The sequence below is a fragment of the Trichosurus vulpecula genome, chromosome 5 (assembly GCF_011100635.1).
Source record: "Trichosurus vulpecula isolate mTriVul1 chromosome 5, mTriVul1.pri, whole genome shotgun sequence".
NCBI lineage: Eukaryota > Metazoa > Chordata > Mammalia > Diprotodontia > Phalangeridae > Trichosurus > Trichosurus vulpecula.
This window is the reverse complement of record NC_050577.1, coordinates 95,783,951-95,800,019: the sequence shown is the minus strand read 5'-3', so window position 1 is coordinate 95,800,019 and position 16,069 is coordinate 95,783,951. Positions and strand designations below refer to the sequence as shown.

General features: G+C 50.3%; 1 protein-coding gene across 1 annotated transcript in view; it reads left to right on the top strand.

Moving 5' to 3' along the window:
• LOC118850951 (SCO-spondin-like) overlaps nt 1–16,069 on the top strand; it is a 95,833-nt gene that overhangs the window by 62,991 nt on the left and 16,773 nt on the right. The window contains 19 exon segments of the mRNA XM_036760562.1: nt 347–393; nt 971–1,162; nt 1,303–1,473; nt 1,706–1,906; nt 2,282–2,378; nt 2,514–2,713; nt 3,250–3,416; nt 7,997–8,157; nt 8,435–8,655; nt 8,844–8,930; nt 9,127–9,287; nt 9,762–9,984; nt 10,293–10,460; nt 12,782–12,913; nt 13,046–13,292; nt 13,835–13,987; nt 14,196–14,242; nt 14,513–14,857; nt 15,517–15,684. Coding sequence (XP_036616457.1) covers nt 347–393; nt 971–1,162; nt 1,303–1,473; nt 1,706–1,906; nt 2,282–2,378; nt 2,514–2,713; nt 3,250–3,416; nt 7,997–8,157; nt 8,435–8,655; nt 8,844–8,930; nt 9,127–9,287; nt 9,762–9,984; nt 10,293–10,460; nt 12,782–12,913; nt 13,046–13,292; nt 13,835–13,987; nt 14,196–14,242; nt 14,513–14,857; nt 15,517–15,684 — 3,188 coding nt within the window.

Here is a 16,069-nt window from a genome sequence, read left to right as displayed (position 1 = left end):
ATCCTTGAATTTATGCAGAGAAAACACCTAACAGTGGACTGGGAACCCCGGGGCTAAGGGACTGACACCTGGGAGGGCTCAGTGTCCATGGAGGGTGATAGAAGAGATGGGGGCAGGAGTGGGGTTGAGCAGAGTCAGCCATTCAGTCCTTCAGAGGGTGTGTCAGTGGGGGTTGTACCCCTTCCTCTGGAGGGCCTAGACTAGAGGCAAGACATGAGGGGGCCTCCTTGGGGAACAAGTGTGGCCCACTTTCCCCTCACACACAGTGTCAGTACCCTGGGTCAAATCCTTCTGTGCCCTATGCTGGTTATGGCTTTGAGACTGAACCGCTGTCTCTCTCACCTAGCACCTGCATGGAAGGGAGGCTGAATTGTACTAACCTGCCTTGTCCCGGTGAGTGCCTGGTTTAGGGGAGAAAAAAGACCCATAAGGATAAGGGAGGGAGGGGCTCAGCCCCTGGGCCAGGGAGGTGGTGTGAGCCCTATCCATGCCCATCTTGTAGTATTTAGAACTGGAAGGGGCCTTAACGGTCATTTAGTCCAGTGTTCTCATTTTACATTTGAGTAAACTAGGGGCAGCTAGGTGATGTGGGGGGACAGAGCGCTGAGCCTGGAATCAGGAAGACACGAGTTCAAATCCAACCTCGGACACTTACTAGCTGAGTGACCCTGGGCAGATCACTTAACCTCTGTTCGCTTTAATCTACCGGAGAAGGAAATGGCAAACCACTCCAGTATTTTTGCTAAGAAATCCCTACAGACAGTTTTGGTGTGCTGTGGTCTGTGGGATCACAAGGAGTTGGGTACTATTGAACAGCAAATACTGAGGCCCAGAGAGGTTTAGGGATTTCCCCAAGGTCACACAGCTATAAGTTGTAGGACCCCATTTGAAACTCCATCCTTTGACTCCAAATTCAGTGGTCTTTGCAATATTTTTTTCTACCCTTCTGACCCCCGTTCTTCCTTCACAGTACCTGGGGGCTGGTGTTCTTGGTCTGAGTGGACACCATGCACCTTGCCCTGTGGGGGTGAGAATCGTGCCCGATCCCGGACCTGTGCCTGTCCTTCCCCTCAGCATGGAGGGGCTTCGTGCCCAGGGGAGGTTGGTGAAACCGGTGCACAACTTCAGCGGGAGCCCTGTCCCAGACCTACTGTGTGTCCAGGTATTGGGCTGTCCCTTAGGTGTCCCAGATCCCCATTCCCTCCAGCAGGTCCTGATATGTCTGATACCTACAACGCTTGTGATGATCCCAGTGCCTGAAATGGTCACCCTGACATAGATACGTCTGTTCCCCCGGCACAGTGGATGGTGGCTGGAGCCTGTGGGGACCATGGTCTCCTTGTGATGCTTGCACTGGGGAATCATCCCGGAGGAGGGAGTGTACCCATCCATCTGCAGAGATAGGGGGTCGGCCTTGTCCTGGGAGGCACCGGGAGAGCCAGGCCTGCCAGGACAACTCTACATATTGCACAGGTGAGGACCCAAGGGGGGACCTTTGTACCTTTATCTCTGACCCACTGTGACCTCTACTCTCCTTTTCATCCCTCCCCTCGTCCCCAGGATTTTTCTCTTTTATAGGATCAGAGTCTTCTTAGCCATTCTGTCCCACCAGCTCCAAGAAATGGCCTAAGACCAAAGATATAGATAGGTATAAGGGAAAGCTAGGAGCAGCAATCTCTTTAGTACGCTCATCTTTCTCCTGCAGACTGTGGGGGTGGTCAGGGACTTCTCCCTTGTGGGAAGCCCTGCCCCCGATCTTGCCAGGACCTGTCCCCGGGGAATGTGTGCCATTCTGACCCGTCTGATTGCCAGCCCTCTTGTGGATGTCCACTTGGCCAGCTCTTCCAAGATGGGCTCTGTGTGCCTCATGCTCATTGCCGCTGCCAATACCAGCCCGGAGCCATGGGTCAGTTCCTCCTTTGCCTTGCTCCTTCCTTCCCACAAAAGCCTTTCCCACTCACAACCAAGGATCCAGCTCAAGGTTGCAAGTGGGGAATGGAATGGGGGGAGAGACAACAACTACCTGATGTTTCTTCTCAGATTCTCATACTTCTCAGGCCTCCATTTTCCCCTGTGATCCCATGGTGTGCTCCAGGGGTTAATTATTTCTATCCCCCTGAGCCAAGGGGCCCCGCATGTAGGGTGAGGGGAACCCCACTGGAGAAAGGAGTTGGGGGAAAACAGATACATTTGGCAAGCTGAACTCCTCAGGGGAACAGGGAGGGCAGGGCAGGGGACTATGCTCTCTAGGATGCTTATACATATGAACCCTTCTTCCCAGGAATCCCTGAGAACAGAAGTCGTTCAGTGGGGTCCCAGGACAGCTCTTGGGAGAGTCTGGAGCCTGGAGAGACTCTGATGGGTCCTTGTGACAATTGGTGAGGTGGTTTGGGGTAGGACTGAGAGGGAGGGGCCAGGATTTGGAAAAGGGACAGGTTAGGACATTGAGTTAGCTTGTGGGGGTGACATGGGCCCACTAAATCTAGATTCCCTCTTCTCCCATATCTCCCCAGTACCTGTGTGGAGGGCACACTGCAGTGCCAGGAAGTGCCCAGCTGTCCAGGTCCTGGGGGGTGGACACTGTGGGGCCCATGGGAAGCTTGTAGCATGTCCTGTGGAGGTGGAGAGCAGCTACGCTCCCGGGACTGTGCCCGCCCCCCATGCCTGGGTCCTGCCCGCCAGAGCCAGACTTGCCATACTCAGGTCTGCAGAGGTGAGTTCTCTGAGCTCTCAGCCCACCTACACACCTCCCTGTGGTCATCAGGCCCTCCTTAGTTTACCATTGCCTTCCCTGTGCTTTGGGGCTGGGTCTTTGACCTATACCTCCACTGGGGAAAAGACTGAAACTAGGACTCAGCAGCTTTATGGAGGTAGAAGGGAGCCTGACACACGGTCAGAGCCAACAGTGGGGGCAAAAGGTGGGGATATCACCTTCCTTATGACAGAAACATTGCCCTAGATAGAATGTTTTAAGACCTGCCTGGGACTAAAGGGGGAAAAAAGCATTTATTAAATACTCACTGTATGCTAAGAAGCATTGTGCCAAGTTTCTGGGAGGGGCACATTGCCTGTGCTAGGGATATGAAAGGTCATAAGTTAAATAGTTGATGAAGACTGAAGTGGGCCCTTGACCAGGTTCTGACTGTGAGCAATGGGTTAGGCATTGAGCATGCCCAGAGATGGACAACTGAACATCGAAGTGGGAGTGGGTGATAAGGAGAACATGCTGAAACTGGTATCTTCTCATAGAAGTAGGCTGTCCGGCCGGAAGGCTGTTCCGGGAATGTGAGATAGATGAAGGCTGCCCCTTCTCTTGTGCCCACATCACCCAGCAGGTGGACTGTTTCTCTGATGGCTGTGAAGAGGGCTGTCACTGCCCACCAGGAACCTTTCAACATGGCCCCACTTGCATACAGGTCAGAGCTCACTTCCTCCTAAGGAATCTTCTTAGCTCACCCCCAGGACTGACTTCCCTTATGATGTGGGCTCCTCCAAAATGTACTGAGTCCAAGGATGTATCTTTATTTATTAACTCGTCATTTCGTGGGCAGATGCCCAGATGTACTGTCTGCATCCCAGGCCTTGCCAGGTACCACTGCTTGTAGCTACATTAGTCTCCTGGGACTAACAATTCTCCCCCTACCCTCTCCCTGGCCTCCATCCCCTTCCCTAGAAATGAGCCTCTCCTCTGTGAATGTTTGCAGCCAACACCACATATTTCTGCCCAGAAAGTCTTCCCCTGACCCACTGCGGACCAGGAACACATCTTAGAGCTAATTTGGCATCCTTCTGAGTGAGGGCGCTTATCATTTTTTGTGTCCTGGACCTCTTGGTCAATCTAGTGAAGCCTGTGACCTCTTCTCAGAATAATATTCTTCAATGATGGAAGGAAATGCTAGATTTCAGTTAGAGGTTAGTGAAAGTAAAGGTATGATTTTCTTTCCTATCGAAGTTTAAAGGCCCTCTGAAATCTATCCCCAGACCCCTTGGGGAGTCCTGCTTTAAGGTTAGAATGACCCATAAAGATCCACCCTCTCATTTTACAGATGTCTTTTGCAGCACTTGGCACAATGCTTGGTGCACAGTAGGTGCTTAATAAATGTTTATTGATTAAGAACTCTTTTTTTTGAGGGAGGAAGGCCGGGCATGTGGGGTTAAGTGACTTGCCCAAGGTCACACAACTAGTAAGTGTATCAAGTGTCTGAGCCCGTATTTGAACTCGGGTTCTCCTGACTCCAGGGCCAGTACTCTACTCACTGCGCCACCTAGCTGCCCCTAAATGTTAATTGATTGATGAGGAAATCGATACGCAGAGAGAGGAAGGCCATGTAAGTGGTAAGTGGCAGGACCACCTGACAACCCAGCGCTTTGATTCGAAATCTAGTGCTCCTTCCACAGCACCAGGCTGCACACACCCCAGACTCTTCCCCCCCTTCACCTTGCTTCCTGTCCCTCAAGCCCTTAGAGGCAGCAAGAGGGTGCAATGGATAGAAGACTGGGCTTAGAGTCAGCAAGACTTGAGTTCAAATTTGACATCAGACACTTACGAGCTGTGTGGCCCTGGGAAAGTCACCATAACTCTGTCTGCTTCAGTTTCCTCATCTGTAAAATGGGAATGATGTGACAATGAAATGAGTTAATTTTTGTAAAGTACTTAGCACAGTGTGTGGCACATAGTAGGTGCTTAATAAGCACTTGTTTCCTTCTATCTGGCACACAGTGGGCACTGAATAAATGCTTGCTTCCTTAGGGATCTTCTGAGGAGTTTTACTGGCAGTAAAACTAGGGAACAGACAAAGGGAAGGAGGAAGGGCTCTCCGGCAAGTAGCTGCTCTCACTCTGCTTGTAGATGTGCTGACTGGGGCCTTCGCTCCGGCTCAGAGCTTGAGTGCAGGAAGCTTTCAGAGGCTCTTCCACCTCTCTTCTGACTGCTGTCTTGTCCTGGCTCTGCCCTGGTCCCTGCCAATACAGAAGCGGGTCAGCTGGCGTTCTTTTCCCCTTTGGCTCTGGAGCCATGGCCTCATCTTCTTGGCTGGGTGCTAGGAGAGCTAGCATTGTGTAATGGAGGGAGTATGGGGATGGGGCATTGTTTTGAATCCTGCCCTGACCCTCAGTGGCTGGGTGGCCACAGATGAGTGACTCTGTGAGCCTCAGTTTCCTCATCTGTAAGACTGAGATAAAAATGCCCTTGTACTACCTGGCCCACAGGAAAGCGTTTTGTTAAACTTGAAATCACTGTAGAAATGTCTTCTTCCTGCCCTGGGCCTTGACTCGTGCAAGGAGAAAGGCACATTCCTGCCAGCGCCCTGAGGAGTCTGGTCTGGCTTCAGACTGTCCCACAGGGTCCTGACGGCAGGGCTGCCCGTTAAACTAGAGAAGGGCTTCATGACTTCAAATGAGGCAACGCACTCAGAGCACGCGCTATACGAGGGCCGGTCATCATGCCAACTGCCTGGCAAACCTGAAGGCCCTATGTGAGATCATAGCCACTGTCACCATTGTTATTTTAAAAATATTATTATTATTCTGTTTTCCACTGTCCGATTTCTTCCTTGTTGGAGCATAGACTCTGCCTCTGATTCTTTGATCTAATTCTGTGCTCACTAGTCAGCTGTTAGGGCCGACAGGGAAAAGTGAACATGTTCTCCTTTTGTCTTGTCTGTCCCTCAGGAAGGAAGGAACCTAGTGTTGGGCACTGTGCTGAGCAGTTTACGATTATTATTTCATTTGATCCTCACAACAACCTTGTGAGCCAGCTGCTAGTGTCATCCTCCGTTTACAGCTGAGAAGACTGAGGCAAGCAGAGGTTAAGTGACTTATCCAGGGACACACAAACCTATAAGACCCTGAGGCTAGATTTGAACTCAAGTCTTCCTGATTCCGTGCCTAGTGCTTTATCCACTGAGCCACCTAGAGCTAGGACCTTAGAGATTAAAAAGCCGAACCTTCTCATTTTATGAATGAGGGAACGGAGCCCTAGAGACTTCAGCTGGCTTCCTCAAGATCATCCAGGTAGCAAATAGCAGAGAAGGGATTCAAGCCCAGGTCTCTGAGCTTTCATATCCAAGTTGATCCAAGATCATCCTGATCGCTATCTGGTCGCTGGACCCAGTTGGCTCCGGAGGAGAAAGTGAGGCTGGTGACTTTGCTATTACCTCCTTCACTTAAATCCAATTCACTCGCATGTCATGGCATCACCTTCCTGATGTCACGGTGGTTGGAAGGATGAGCAACAAGACCCAAGTATTGAAAGAAGAGAGCCATTAGGTGGTATAGTGACCCTGGGTGAGTCCCTTCACCCTGTTTGCCTCAGTTTCCTCATCTGTAAAATGAGCTGGAGAAGGAAATGACAAACCACTCTACTATCTTTGCCAAAAAACAAAACAACATGCCGTAGAAATGTTGAATGGCCGGGCCCAAAAGGAGGCATTAGTGGTTGGATGTCAATCTGGAAATGTTTCTAGAAGTGTGCCTTTGGGATCTGTTTCCGGGCCTTGTCCAGTTGAATTTACTTTTAATCGACGACTTGAATAAAGACATAGATGCTATGATTATTAAATTTGCAGATGACATGAAACTAAGGATAGCCAGGAGTGAACTGGAGTCAGATTATTAAAATGTCAGTGTGAGCATTTACATCTTGGGAATCTGCGAATGCTACAAATCAGGGCTCGACTCGTTGTTTTGTTGATTGTCTCGACTTGAGAAAGCAATGGAGGAAAATGTCAATAATGCAGGTTAAGCTCAAAATTATGTTATGTGTGCAGGTTCGTCGTCCCCCTCAGAAAGCCAGCTGTTAAACATTTGCCAGCACATCCCTGGGGAGAACTAACACAGTAGGTTTGAATTTTGGGCTGAATCTAATAATATGAAACTTAGCAGGAATAAAGGTGAAGTCTTCAAAAAGTTGACTTCAAACATATAAGAAAGGGGAGCTGTGGCTAGATAGTGGTTCCTTTAGAAAGAATTTGAAAATTTTACTGGGTGGACCCCAAACTCAATACAAGTCAAGAGTACGTTATGGCAAAGCTAAGGGGGTCTTTACCAATGTTGAAAGTCAGCGTGTTCCGATCTCTTTTTTTGGCGTTGAGTTGCTTTCAGTCGTGTCTGACCCTTTATGATCCCATTTAGGATTTTCTTGGCAGAGATACGAGTGTGGCTTGCCATTTCCTTTTCCGGCTCATTTTACAGATGAGGAAACTGAGGCAAATAGGGTTAAGTGACTTGCCCAACTAGTAAGTGTCTGAGGTCAGATTCCTGATTCCAGGCCTGTCACTTTATTCATTGAGCCACCTAGCTGCCCCGTGTTTAGAAGTAGGGAAATCGTAATCTTGCTGCCCTCTCTCCTGGTCAGACCGTGCCCTATTGTATGAGTTGTGGGAGCCACCTTTCAGAGGAAATACATTGATGAGCTGGAGAGTATCTCTCAGAAGTGAATCGGATTGCTGAGGGGCCTTGAGATTATATCGAATGGGAAATGGTTGAAGGAAATGATGTTTATAGATAGTGACAGATAAGTGGTGCCCTGGATAGAGCTCTGGGCCTGGAGTCAGAAAGACCTAGGTTCAAATCCTGACTCAGACTTTTAATATCTGTGTGATCTTAGGCAAGTCAACTTCTGCCTGCCTCAGTTTCCTTGACTGTAAAATGGGGATAATAATAGCGCCTACCTCCCAGAACTATAGTGAGAATCAAATGAGATAATATTTTGTAAGGTGTTTAGCATAATGCCTGGCACATAGTAGGTGTTTTATAAGTATTAGCTATAATGATAATTATTATTATTTTTATTATTATATGTCATAGAGAGGATTCTGGTTCAGGTACAATTTGGATAGGAGAGCTTCTGAGGTTTCTTCCAGCTGTGAGATTTTTGGGTTTCTCTGACCTTCTTCCAGCTTTCCCCTGACACAGTCCCTGCTCAGGACCCTGGTTGGAAGGGGATATTTTTTCCCTACCCTGGCTGACTGTATTCCTCTCCCCTCCATTTCCTCAGGAATGCCCATGTGTCCTGACTGTATCCCTACTACAAGAGTTGGAAGCTCATAGCCCAGAATCCGGGGCACCTCTGCCCGCCTTGGGGGATTCTGGGCAGCTCCTGGGGCCTGGGGATGAGCTAGATCCTGGCCAGATCCTCACAATGGGTTGCAGTAATTGGTGAGATGGCCTGGGGGTGGAAGGGAGGAGGTGGAAGCTTAGGAGAGGGAAGGATAGGAGAGTGGGGGGTAGGTAGGGGAGGTAGAGGAATTAAAGGAAGAAGGGCCTGAGGGGGAGGAGGAGAGTAAAGGCAGAGTCATGTGGGAGGGTTAAGGGGGACCAAGGAACTTGGGGCTATCTGGTCTGTTCTCTTCTCGATCTCTCTAGGACCAGATACCTCAGCCAGCCTTCTTTCCTTGTTCTGTACCCATCTCAATGTGTTCTACTTTCTCCTCAGTTCTTGTGCCCACGGGCAGCTCACCTGCTCCCTCATGCACTGCCCTGTGACTGGGGGCTTTACTCCCTGGAATCAGTGGGGGCCCTGCTCCCGCTCCTGTGGGGGAATGGGCACCCGCACCCGCACTCGGAAGTGTGCCCATCCTAAACCTGCCCATGGTGGCCAGGATTGTCAAGGACCCCGCCAAGACCTTGAATACTGTCTCAGCCCTGACTGTCCTGGTGAGTGGGGAGGGGAGAAGGAGAAGGAGGTAGATGGGCAGATTGGGAAGCAGGGTTTGGTCTTCCTCTGCCCCATTCATCCTTTACCTCTTTGCTTCTCTCTCTGTGGGTCTGTATTTCTGTCTGAATTTCTATCACTTTTTTTGCTTTTTTTCTCTCCTGTTATCTCTGTCTGTCTCTATCTGGGTCTATCTCTCTGTCATTATCTGGGCTGATGTTCTGTCTCCCCACAGAAGCTGAAGGATCCACAGTAATGCCAGGGACAGCCCTCCCAGGTATGGCTCGGCCACAGATTCTCTGGCCCCATAATCCCTATCTTCTCTCTAATGGGCTCCCAATCCCTTTGTAAACCCTTTCTCTCATCACTTCTCCTCTGGAGTGAGAGAACCCTTAAACACTTTCCCCTCCCGATGGAGGAGCTCAGGGTCCATCCCCCTCCTCTGACTGACCCTCTGACACTTATTCCACCAGGCGGCTGGGGCACATGGTCCCCCTGGTCCCCCTGCTCTCAAAGCTGCACAGATCCGGCTCATCCAGCCCTTCGTGGCCGGAGCCGCCACTGCCTGGCCAACTGCACCAGTGGGGAATCCATCCAGGAGCGGCCTTGCAACTTGCCCCTGTGTACAGGTAAGCCTAGACATCTCCTGGATGGCTGGAGGCCACAGGGGCCTCCAACTCTTGACCTTGACCCTTTCCTCTCAACTCTGCATGGGAGACCAGATGGCTTCTACCAAATTCCATGTTAATCACGTATACCCTTAAGCACAACACACTCTTCAAAGTGCTCTTTAAATGTTATCTTGTCAGAATGTTCCTGAAAATGGGTTATTATCCTTATTTGACAGAGGGGAAAACTGAGCCCAGAGACATAGAGCTAAATAACTCAAGGGAGTACAGCAAATCAGCAGTTAAGCCAGGATCAGAGCCCCCATCTCTAGGCTCCTCATTGGGATTGTAGTTTGGCCCTTGAGTCTAGGCTGGTAGTGTGGTCTTAAGGCTAGGATTCTGGTTTGAGCTGGGGAGACCCACCCAAGGGACCCATTCAGGATGAGGAGAGGCTAGGAGGTAGAGGACTGGTCCAGCCAGAGAATTGACCTCTTTTGTACCCTCCCTCCCCAGCCATACCTCCGTGCCCTGGCCCAGGCTGCATTGGGGGGAACTGCTCCTGGACACAGTGGGCTCCTTGGGCCCCCTGCTCCCGGAGCTGTGGTGTGGGCCAGCAACGTCGCCTGCGGGCATATTACCCCCCTGGGCCTGGTGGGCATTGGTGCCCTGACATTCTTACTGCCTACCAGGAGCGCCGATTCTGCAACCTGCGGGCATGTCCAGGTAAGGGGATGTTGTTTGAGGTAGGCACCATGAGGAGTGCAAGGGGTCAGGGAACCTGGGTCCATGTCTGGGCATAATGTCCATCCTGGGCTTTTCCTCCGGCTCCCGTACTGGGGAGCCTGGGTTCAGTAACACGCCTGACATCGCTTCCATTGTCCCAGGACACCCGCTGGCTCTCATGGTGCCCTGTAGTTTCTTATCTGGAACAAGATACCACCTGATGAAATTTTTGGCAAGCAGGAGGTGTCGGAGGGTGATTATGACCCCCGGACCATGTGGAAGCTGATCCCCTTCATCTTCTCATACAGTGACTGGAGGCTGGTCCCATTGGAGCCCCTGGTCCTGGTGTGACCGGAGCTGCGGAGGAGGTCGCTCACTGAAAAGCCGGAGCTGCACCCGCCCCCCACCCAAGAATGGGGGTGCCCCCTGTTCTGGGGAGCAGCATCGTGTCCGGCTTTGTAACCCTGAACCTTGCGGTAAGGTAACGATAGCAACCCAAATGAGACAGTGAATCTGACGCACTTTGGGCACCAAAGAAGTGCCAGATTGTTGTCAGCTATTATCATTATGAACAATCATTAGATTCTGGGTAGGCAGTGTGGCACAGTGGATAGAAAGCTGGCTTAAAGTCAGGATGACCTGGGTTTGAGTGATACCTTGGACTCATACTCATGTGACCCTGGGCAAGTCATTTAATGCCTCAGTGCCCTAGGGAGGTCTTGATGTTCCCTCTCTCTATTGGTAGAGGAAGTTTCCCCACCAGGAGTTCCCAATATCAATGAGGTCATGGATCCTATTTAAAATAAAATAAATTATTAATATGATGCCAATATTACTAAGAATTCTTTTACATAAAAATTTCTACTTTGCCAAGAGTTTTCCCATTTGTTAGCTTGTTTGAGCCGTGAGACAACTCCAGTGAGGGAGGCTGGCTGGGCTGGGATTATCATCTTCCTCAGGCAGACGAAGAGATTGACAGGAGAGGCCCCAGGGCATGGGTGGTCTCCCAGTCTAAGCACCTGGGGATGCTTTCCTGTCTTAGCTTGGATCCTCCATCTTTGATTTTCTTCCCTGACCTTTCCACTGCCAAAACCTGTTGCTTCAAATCCAAGGCTTTTTTTCTTTCTTCCCCAACAAAACTGGAGGGAAATACAAAGCTTCTTACCTAATATTACTTTGAAGCAAGCACAAGAAAGGGAAACAGAGGTGGTGAAACAATCAACTGAAGGGAAAGTTATAAAGTGGGACGCCATCTCTAAAGTGCCCCATCTCACAATATAAATTGAAAGAGGGTTTTTAGTGGAATGTAAATAGAGCTATATCCAGATGCTGCTGGGCTTCCCTTTGGAGACGCAGAGTTAGATTTGATAAGGACCACTATATTCAAGGAGTTTACATTCCATTGAGAGGCAGTGTGTGATGTAGTGGACAGAGAGCTGGTCCTGAAGCCAGGAAGACCCAAGTTCAAGTCTGTAGTCACCATGGGCTATGTGACCCTGGGCAAGTCCATCTAACTCCTTGGTAGTCCAGGCCAGAGATGTCAAATGTGTAGCCAGCTGCCCTGAACCAGATTAAAATGTAATTGGGAAATATTTACCAAAATGAATCATAATACAGCACAACATAGATAATGTTAATTTGTGGTTTTCTAACTTGATATGCAGCACGGATCCTTTTCTCTTTGAGTCTGACACCACTGGTCTAGACAATAGTCTAAGACTCTAAGTTGCCTGGAGAAGGGGCCAGCTTGCATTATTAGAAGGCCATCCCTTATACTGCTGAAATGATAGATCTAGTCCTTGTCCCTTTAGTCTTAGAAGGTAAAAGACACATATACAAATTATTTTGACACAAGGGAAATTGAGATACCTATCAAGAGGCAGGCTAGGTAAAGTGCCCTGGTCATAGGATCATAGATTTAGATCCGAAAGGGAACTTAGGGACCATTGAGTCTAACCTCCTTCTTTGAAGATAAGGAAACTGAGGCTGAGAGAGGGTAAGTGACTTGCCCAGCTAATAAGTGTATGCGGAAGGTCTTCTTGATGCCAGACCTAGCACATAGCCTTCGCTGCCACTTACCTGCTCCTCAAGAACTTAGTCCCTTCAGGGGAGAGGCAGAGGTGAAAGGTCAGGAAAGGCTTCATGGAGGAGGCATGGCCTTAAAGAATGGGAGGGACTTCAACAGATGGAAATGGGTATGTGGGGAGAGGCTTATTCCAGGAATGGGGGAGGGCCTAAGTAAAGGTATTGTGATGGAAGAGGGCAGAACTGAAAGTGGGACATAGACAAGAGCATATGAATGGGAAGGAGGACAGTATGAGACCAAGCCAGAAAGCTGTCATAATATTCTGAGCAAGAAGAGATGAGGACCTGAAATAGGGTGGCTACAGGGAGAATTGAAGGGCAACGGGGACTAGGACCCAGGTCTCCTGCCTCCCAGCGCTCTTCCTCTTATACTATGGCTGTCATGGAGAACGAGTTGGGGAAACTTCAGGTATCATAGCAATGACATTTGATTCATCAGTCGATCGATCAAACAAATTAAATTGAGAATCTACATTATGCTCAATCCCATGCTAGGCACTGTAGAGAATACATAGAAATGTTAGGATTCTTACCCTCAAGGAGCTTATAGTCTTGGGATGAGGCATGGGGTGGAATGGAGAGATGCCCCTACAAACATCCTCAGCTGTCCTTACAGTGGGCATTAGAGATATGCTGGGGGGGTGGTGGGTGGAAGAGAGCTTCCACATCAGCTCAGATCCTCCCCCCTTACTCTGTCTGTCCTCATCTTTAGAGAAAGGCTGCCCTCCAGGCATGAAAGTCACAGACTGCGCCAACCGATGCCCACGCCACTGTTCAGACCTCCAGGAAGGCATTGTGTGTCAGGATAGCCAGGCCTGCATACCAGGCTGCCGCTGCCTGGAGGGTATGTGCCCATGGGATGCCTAGATGCAGGTGGGGTGGAGGAGATTGGCAGCTCCTGTTCCCTCCATCCAGTGCTGGCTTCCCATTGTTCAACAGGTGGGAAGCACTCTGCCTACTCTTTTCTCTCCTCCAGGGTTCCTGGAGCAAGATGGGGGGTGTGTGCCAGTTGGGCACTGTGAGTGCACTGATGCTCATGGGTACAGCTGGGCGCCGGGGAGCCAGCACCAGGATGATTGCAATAACTGCACATGCCAGTCGGGGCAGCTGTCCTGCAGTACCCAGCTCTGCCCGCCACCTGCCTACTGCGCCTGGAGCCGCTGGTCAGCTTGGTCAGCATGCAGTCGCTCCTGTGGCCAAGGAGGGCAGCAAAACCGCTTCCGGTGAGGGCGCTTCTGGTCCGTGCAGCTGGCACTTCCTCTGTTCAGTCCTCTGGATCCCTCCCATCCTTTTCTTGTATTTACTTGGGCGTTCCTTCCCTTGTCTCCAGCTCCATCTCCCCTCATGCTTCTCTTCCTCTGTCCCCCTGACTGCTTCCCTGATAGCTCTCCTCTAATGTCCTTCTCCTCTGATGCTTCTCTTAGCCAGTTGTCTGCCTCCTCCTCCTCTTCCTCCTCCTCCTCTTCCTCCTTCTTCTCCTCTTCCTCCCCCTCATCCTCTTCTTTCTTTTCTTCCTCTTTTTCTGCCTCTCTCTCCTCCTCCCTTTGCTCACTTTCCCCTCCCCATCCTATGCTCTTTTCCTTCTATACCTGCTACTCCTGGCTTAACTTTCCTGACCTCTCACCTGCCTCCCCAAACCTTAGCTCCTTGCCTCTTGTCTTTGTACCACCCCGGGCCTTCATCTGCAAGTCCTCTCAGATGTGTTAGAAAAGAGTCCCTGGAGTGTCATCTCTCTCTCTGCTTTTCCCCTCAATGCCTTCCCCAGGTCATCCACATCTGGTTCATGGGCCCCTGAATGCCGGGAGGAGCAGTCACAGAGTAAGCCCTGCCCCCAGCCCCTGTGCCCACCTCTGTGCCCACATGGCAGCCACCTCAAGGCACTTGGGGACAGTTGGCTACAAGGAGAGTGTCAGCAGTGGTAAGTCCAGAGGCAGCAGTGGGCACAACTGCCCTGGGTGGGGGTGGATGTGTGGCTGGCACATTGGGCAGGGGCCTGGCAATGACAGTATTATGGGGTAAGGGAAGCACCAAGCTGGGAGAAATGCTTGAGGAAAGGCACCGGGTCCTCTGAAGCTATGTTCCAGCTGTGCTTTCTGTGGACTTAAGTCTCTACCTCTTCCCTCCAGCTCCTGCACTCCAGAGGGCATTATTTGCCAGGACATCGAATGTGCAGGTGCAATGTCCCTAATTCCCACCCAGCTCCCACCTTTGCCCTTTTCTGTTTCCTCCTCTATTGCTACCCCACCTACAGCCCTGCCCAGGTGGCTGCACAGTCTGGCCTCGTTGCTGTTCATTTTTCCATCTGTCCCCTAAGGCTCAAAGAGGCTGAGATTCTACTCATACGCATTCCCAGAAATCTCTTGGAGCCCCCTTCAACTCCTGTATCCTGAGGGTGGTGATCATTTGTCCTGGCTCCTTTGACCTCTAACCTCTGTGTTTACAGTGCCTGGGACTTGGACACCGTGGTCCCCCTGGTCAGATTGTCCAGTTTCCTGTGGGGGTGCAAACCAGGTTCGAACCAGAGCCTGCATTGCCCCATCCCCACAACATGGGGGGCTGCCCTGCCCAGGCCCAGATACTCAAGCCCAGCCTTGTGGGCAGCGACTTTGCCCAGGGCTGCCTGTGTCCTGCTCCTGGGAGCCATGGGGACCTTGTTCCCGAAGCTGTGGCCCTGGCCTTGCCTCCCGATCTGGCTCCTGTCCCTGCTCCCCAAATGGCATTGGTCCCTCCTGCAATGGCACCATATCCCACCTGGACACCCGTGCCTGTTATTCTGGACCTTGCCCGGGTAAGGATAGAAAAACAATGAAGTATGGTGGAAAGAACATTGAATTTAGGGTCAGAGAACCGGGGCTCAAATTCTAGTTGTTTTTTTTTTTTTAACTACTTATGTGAATTTAGGTGTTACTAAATCTCTCTGGACCTCAGTTTTCTCATCTGTAAAATGAGGGGGTTAGATAAAATGATTTCTGAGGCTCCTTCTTATTGTAGATCAATGATCATTATGACTGTTTAATTTCCTTCTTTCTAGTGTTAAAGATTGGGAAGGAGAGGGAGGAAAGGAGGGTGGATAGAAAATTTCAGGAAAGAGAACGATTTCTGCTTGAGTGTCTTATTTTTTTGGAAAAAAAGCAAAAACTCTGGGCTTTCTAATTTTTATTATTTCACTTTTATGATATTCTTTCATGTCTTCTCTATCTTTGTCCCCTAGAGACTCCTTTTCTGCTCCATAGCAGGGTGTAGTGGAAAAATTGTATAGCTGTGAACCATGGGAAAGGAACCCTGCCAGAAATGGCCCAAGCTCCCCTTGGATATCCTGTATTTTTTTTTTTTACCATTTCCCCCTTTCTTGCTGTGACTGGGACAAGGGAGCAAAGATTGAGAGGTTATGCAAGAGGTCACTGGAAGTAGTGTCTGGCTGACCCCTTGTTTCATTGTCTCTTGTAGAGGAGTGTGTGTGGACCAGCTGGAGCAGCTGGACGATCTGCTCATGCCAGGTGCTGGTCCAGCAGCGATACAGGCACCAGGGTCCACGCTCCAGGGGGACCAGTCAGGAGACCCCCTGCACCCGCCTAGATGGCCACTTCCGGCCCTGCCACCCCAGAAATTGTTCTGGTGAGAAATGGCTGCTGGGGTGCATTGAGCGTGAAGGGAGGAAGGATCCAGGGACTGGGGAGAGTAGGTTCCTTTTTGGCTTCTGGCTCCCGGGGGAAAAATCCCATTTCTGTCTAGAGTCCTCAGCAGCCATCTTGGGCCTCCCTGACAGCCCTCTTGACCCACTGCTCCAACTCACCCGGCAGTTTCTAGTCCTAGAGTGATTACTCATGGTTGGTGTTGTATGGAAAGACAACTGTGATATAATGGAATGAATCCTTGGAATCAGAGGACCCGGATTCAAATCTTGGCTCTAATACCTACTAGATGTTTGACCCTGGGGCAAGTGCCTTAACCACTCTCAACCTTGGTTGCCTCAGTTGAGGAATGGGAACAACAACCTTTG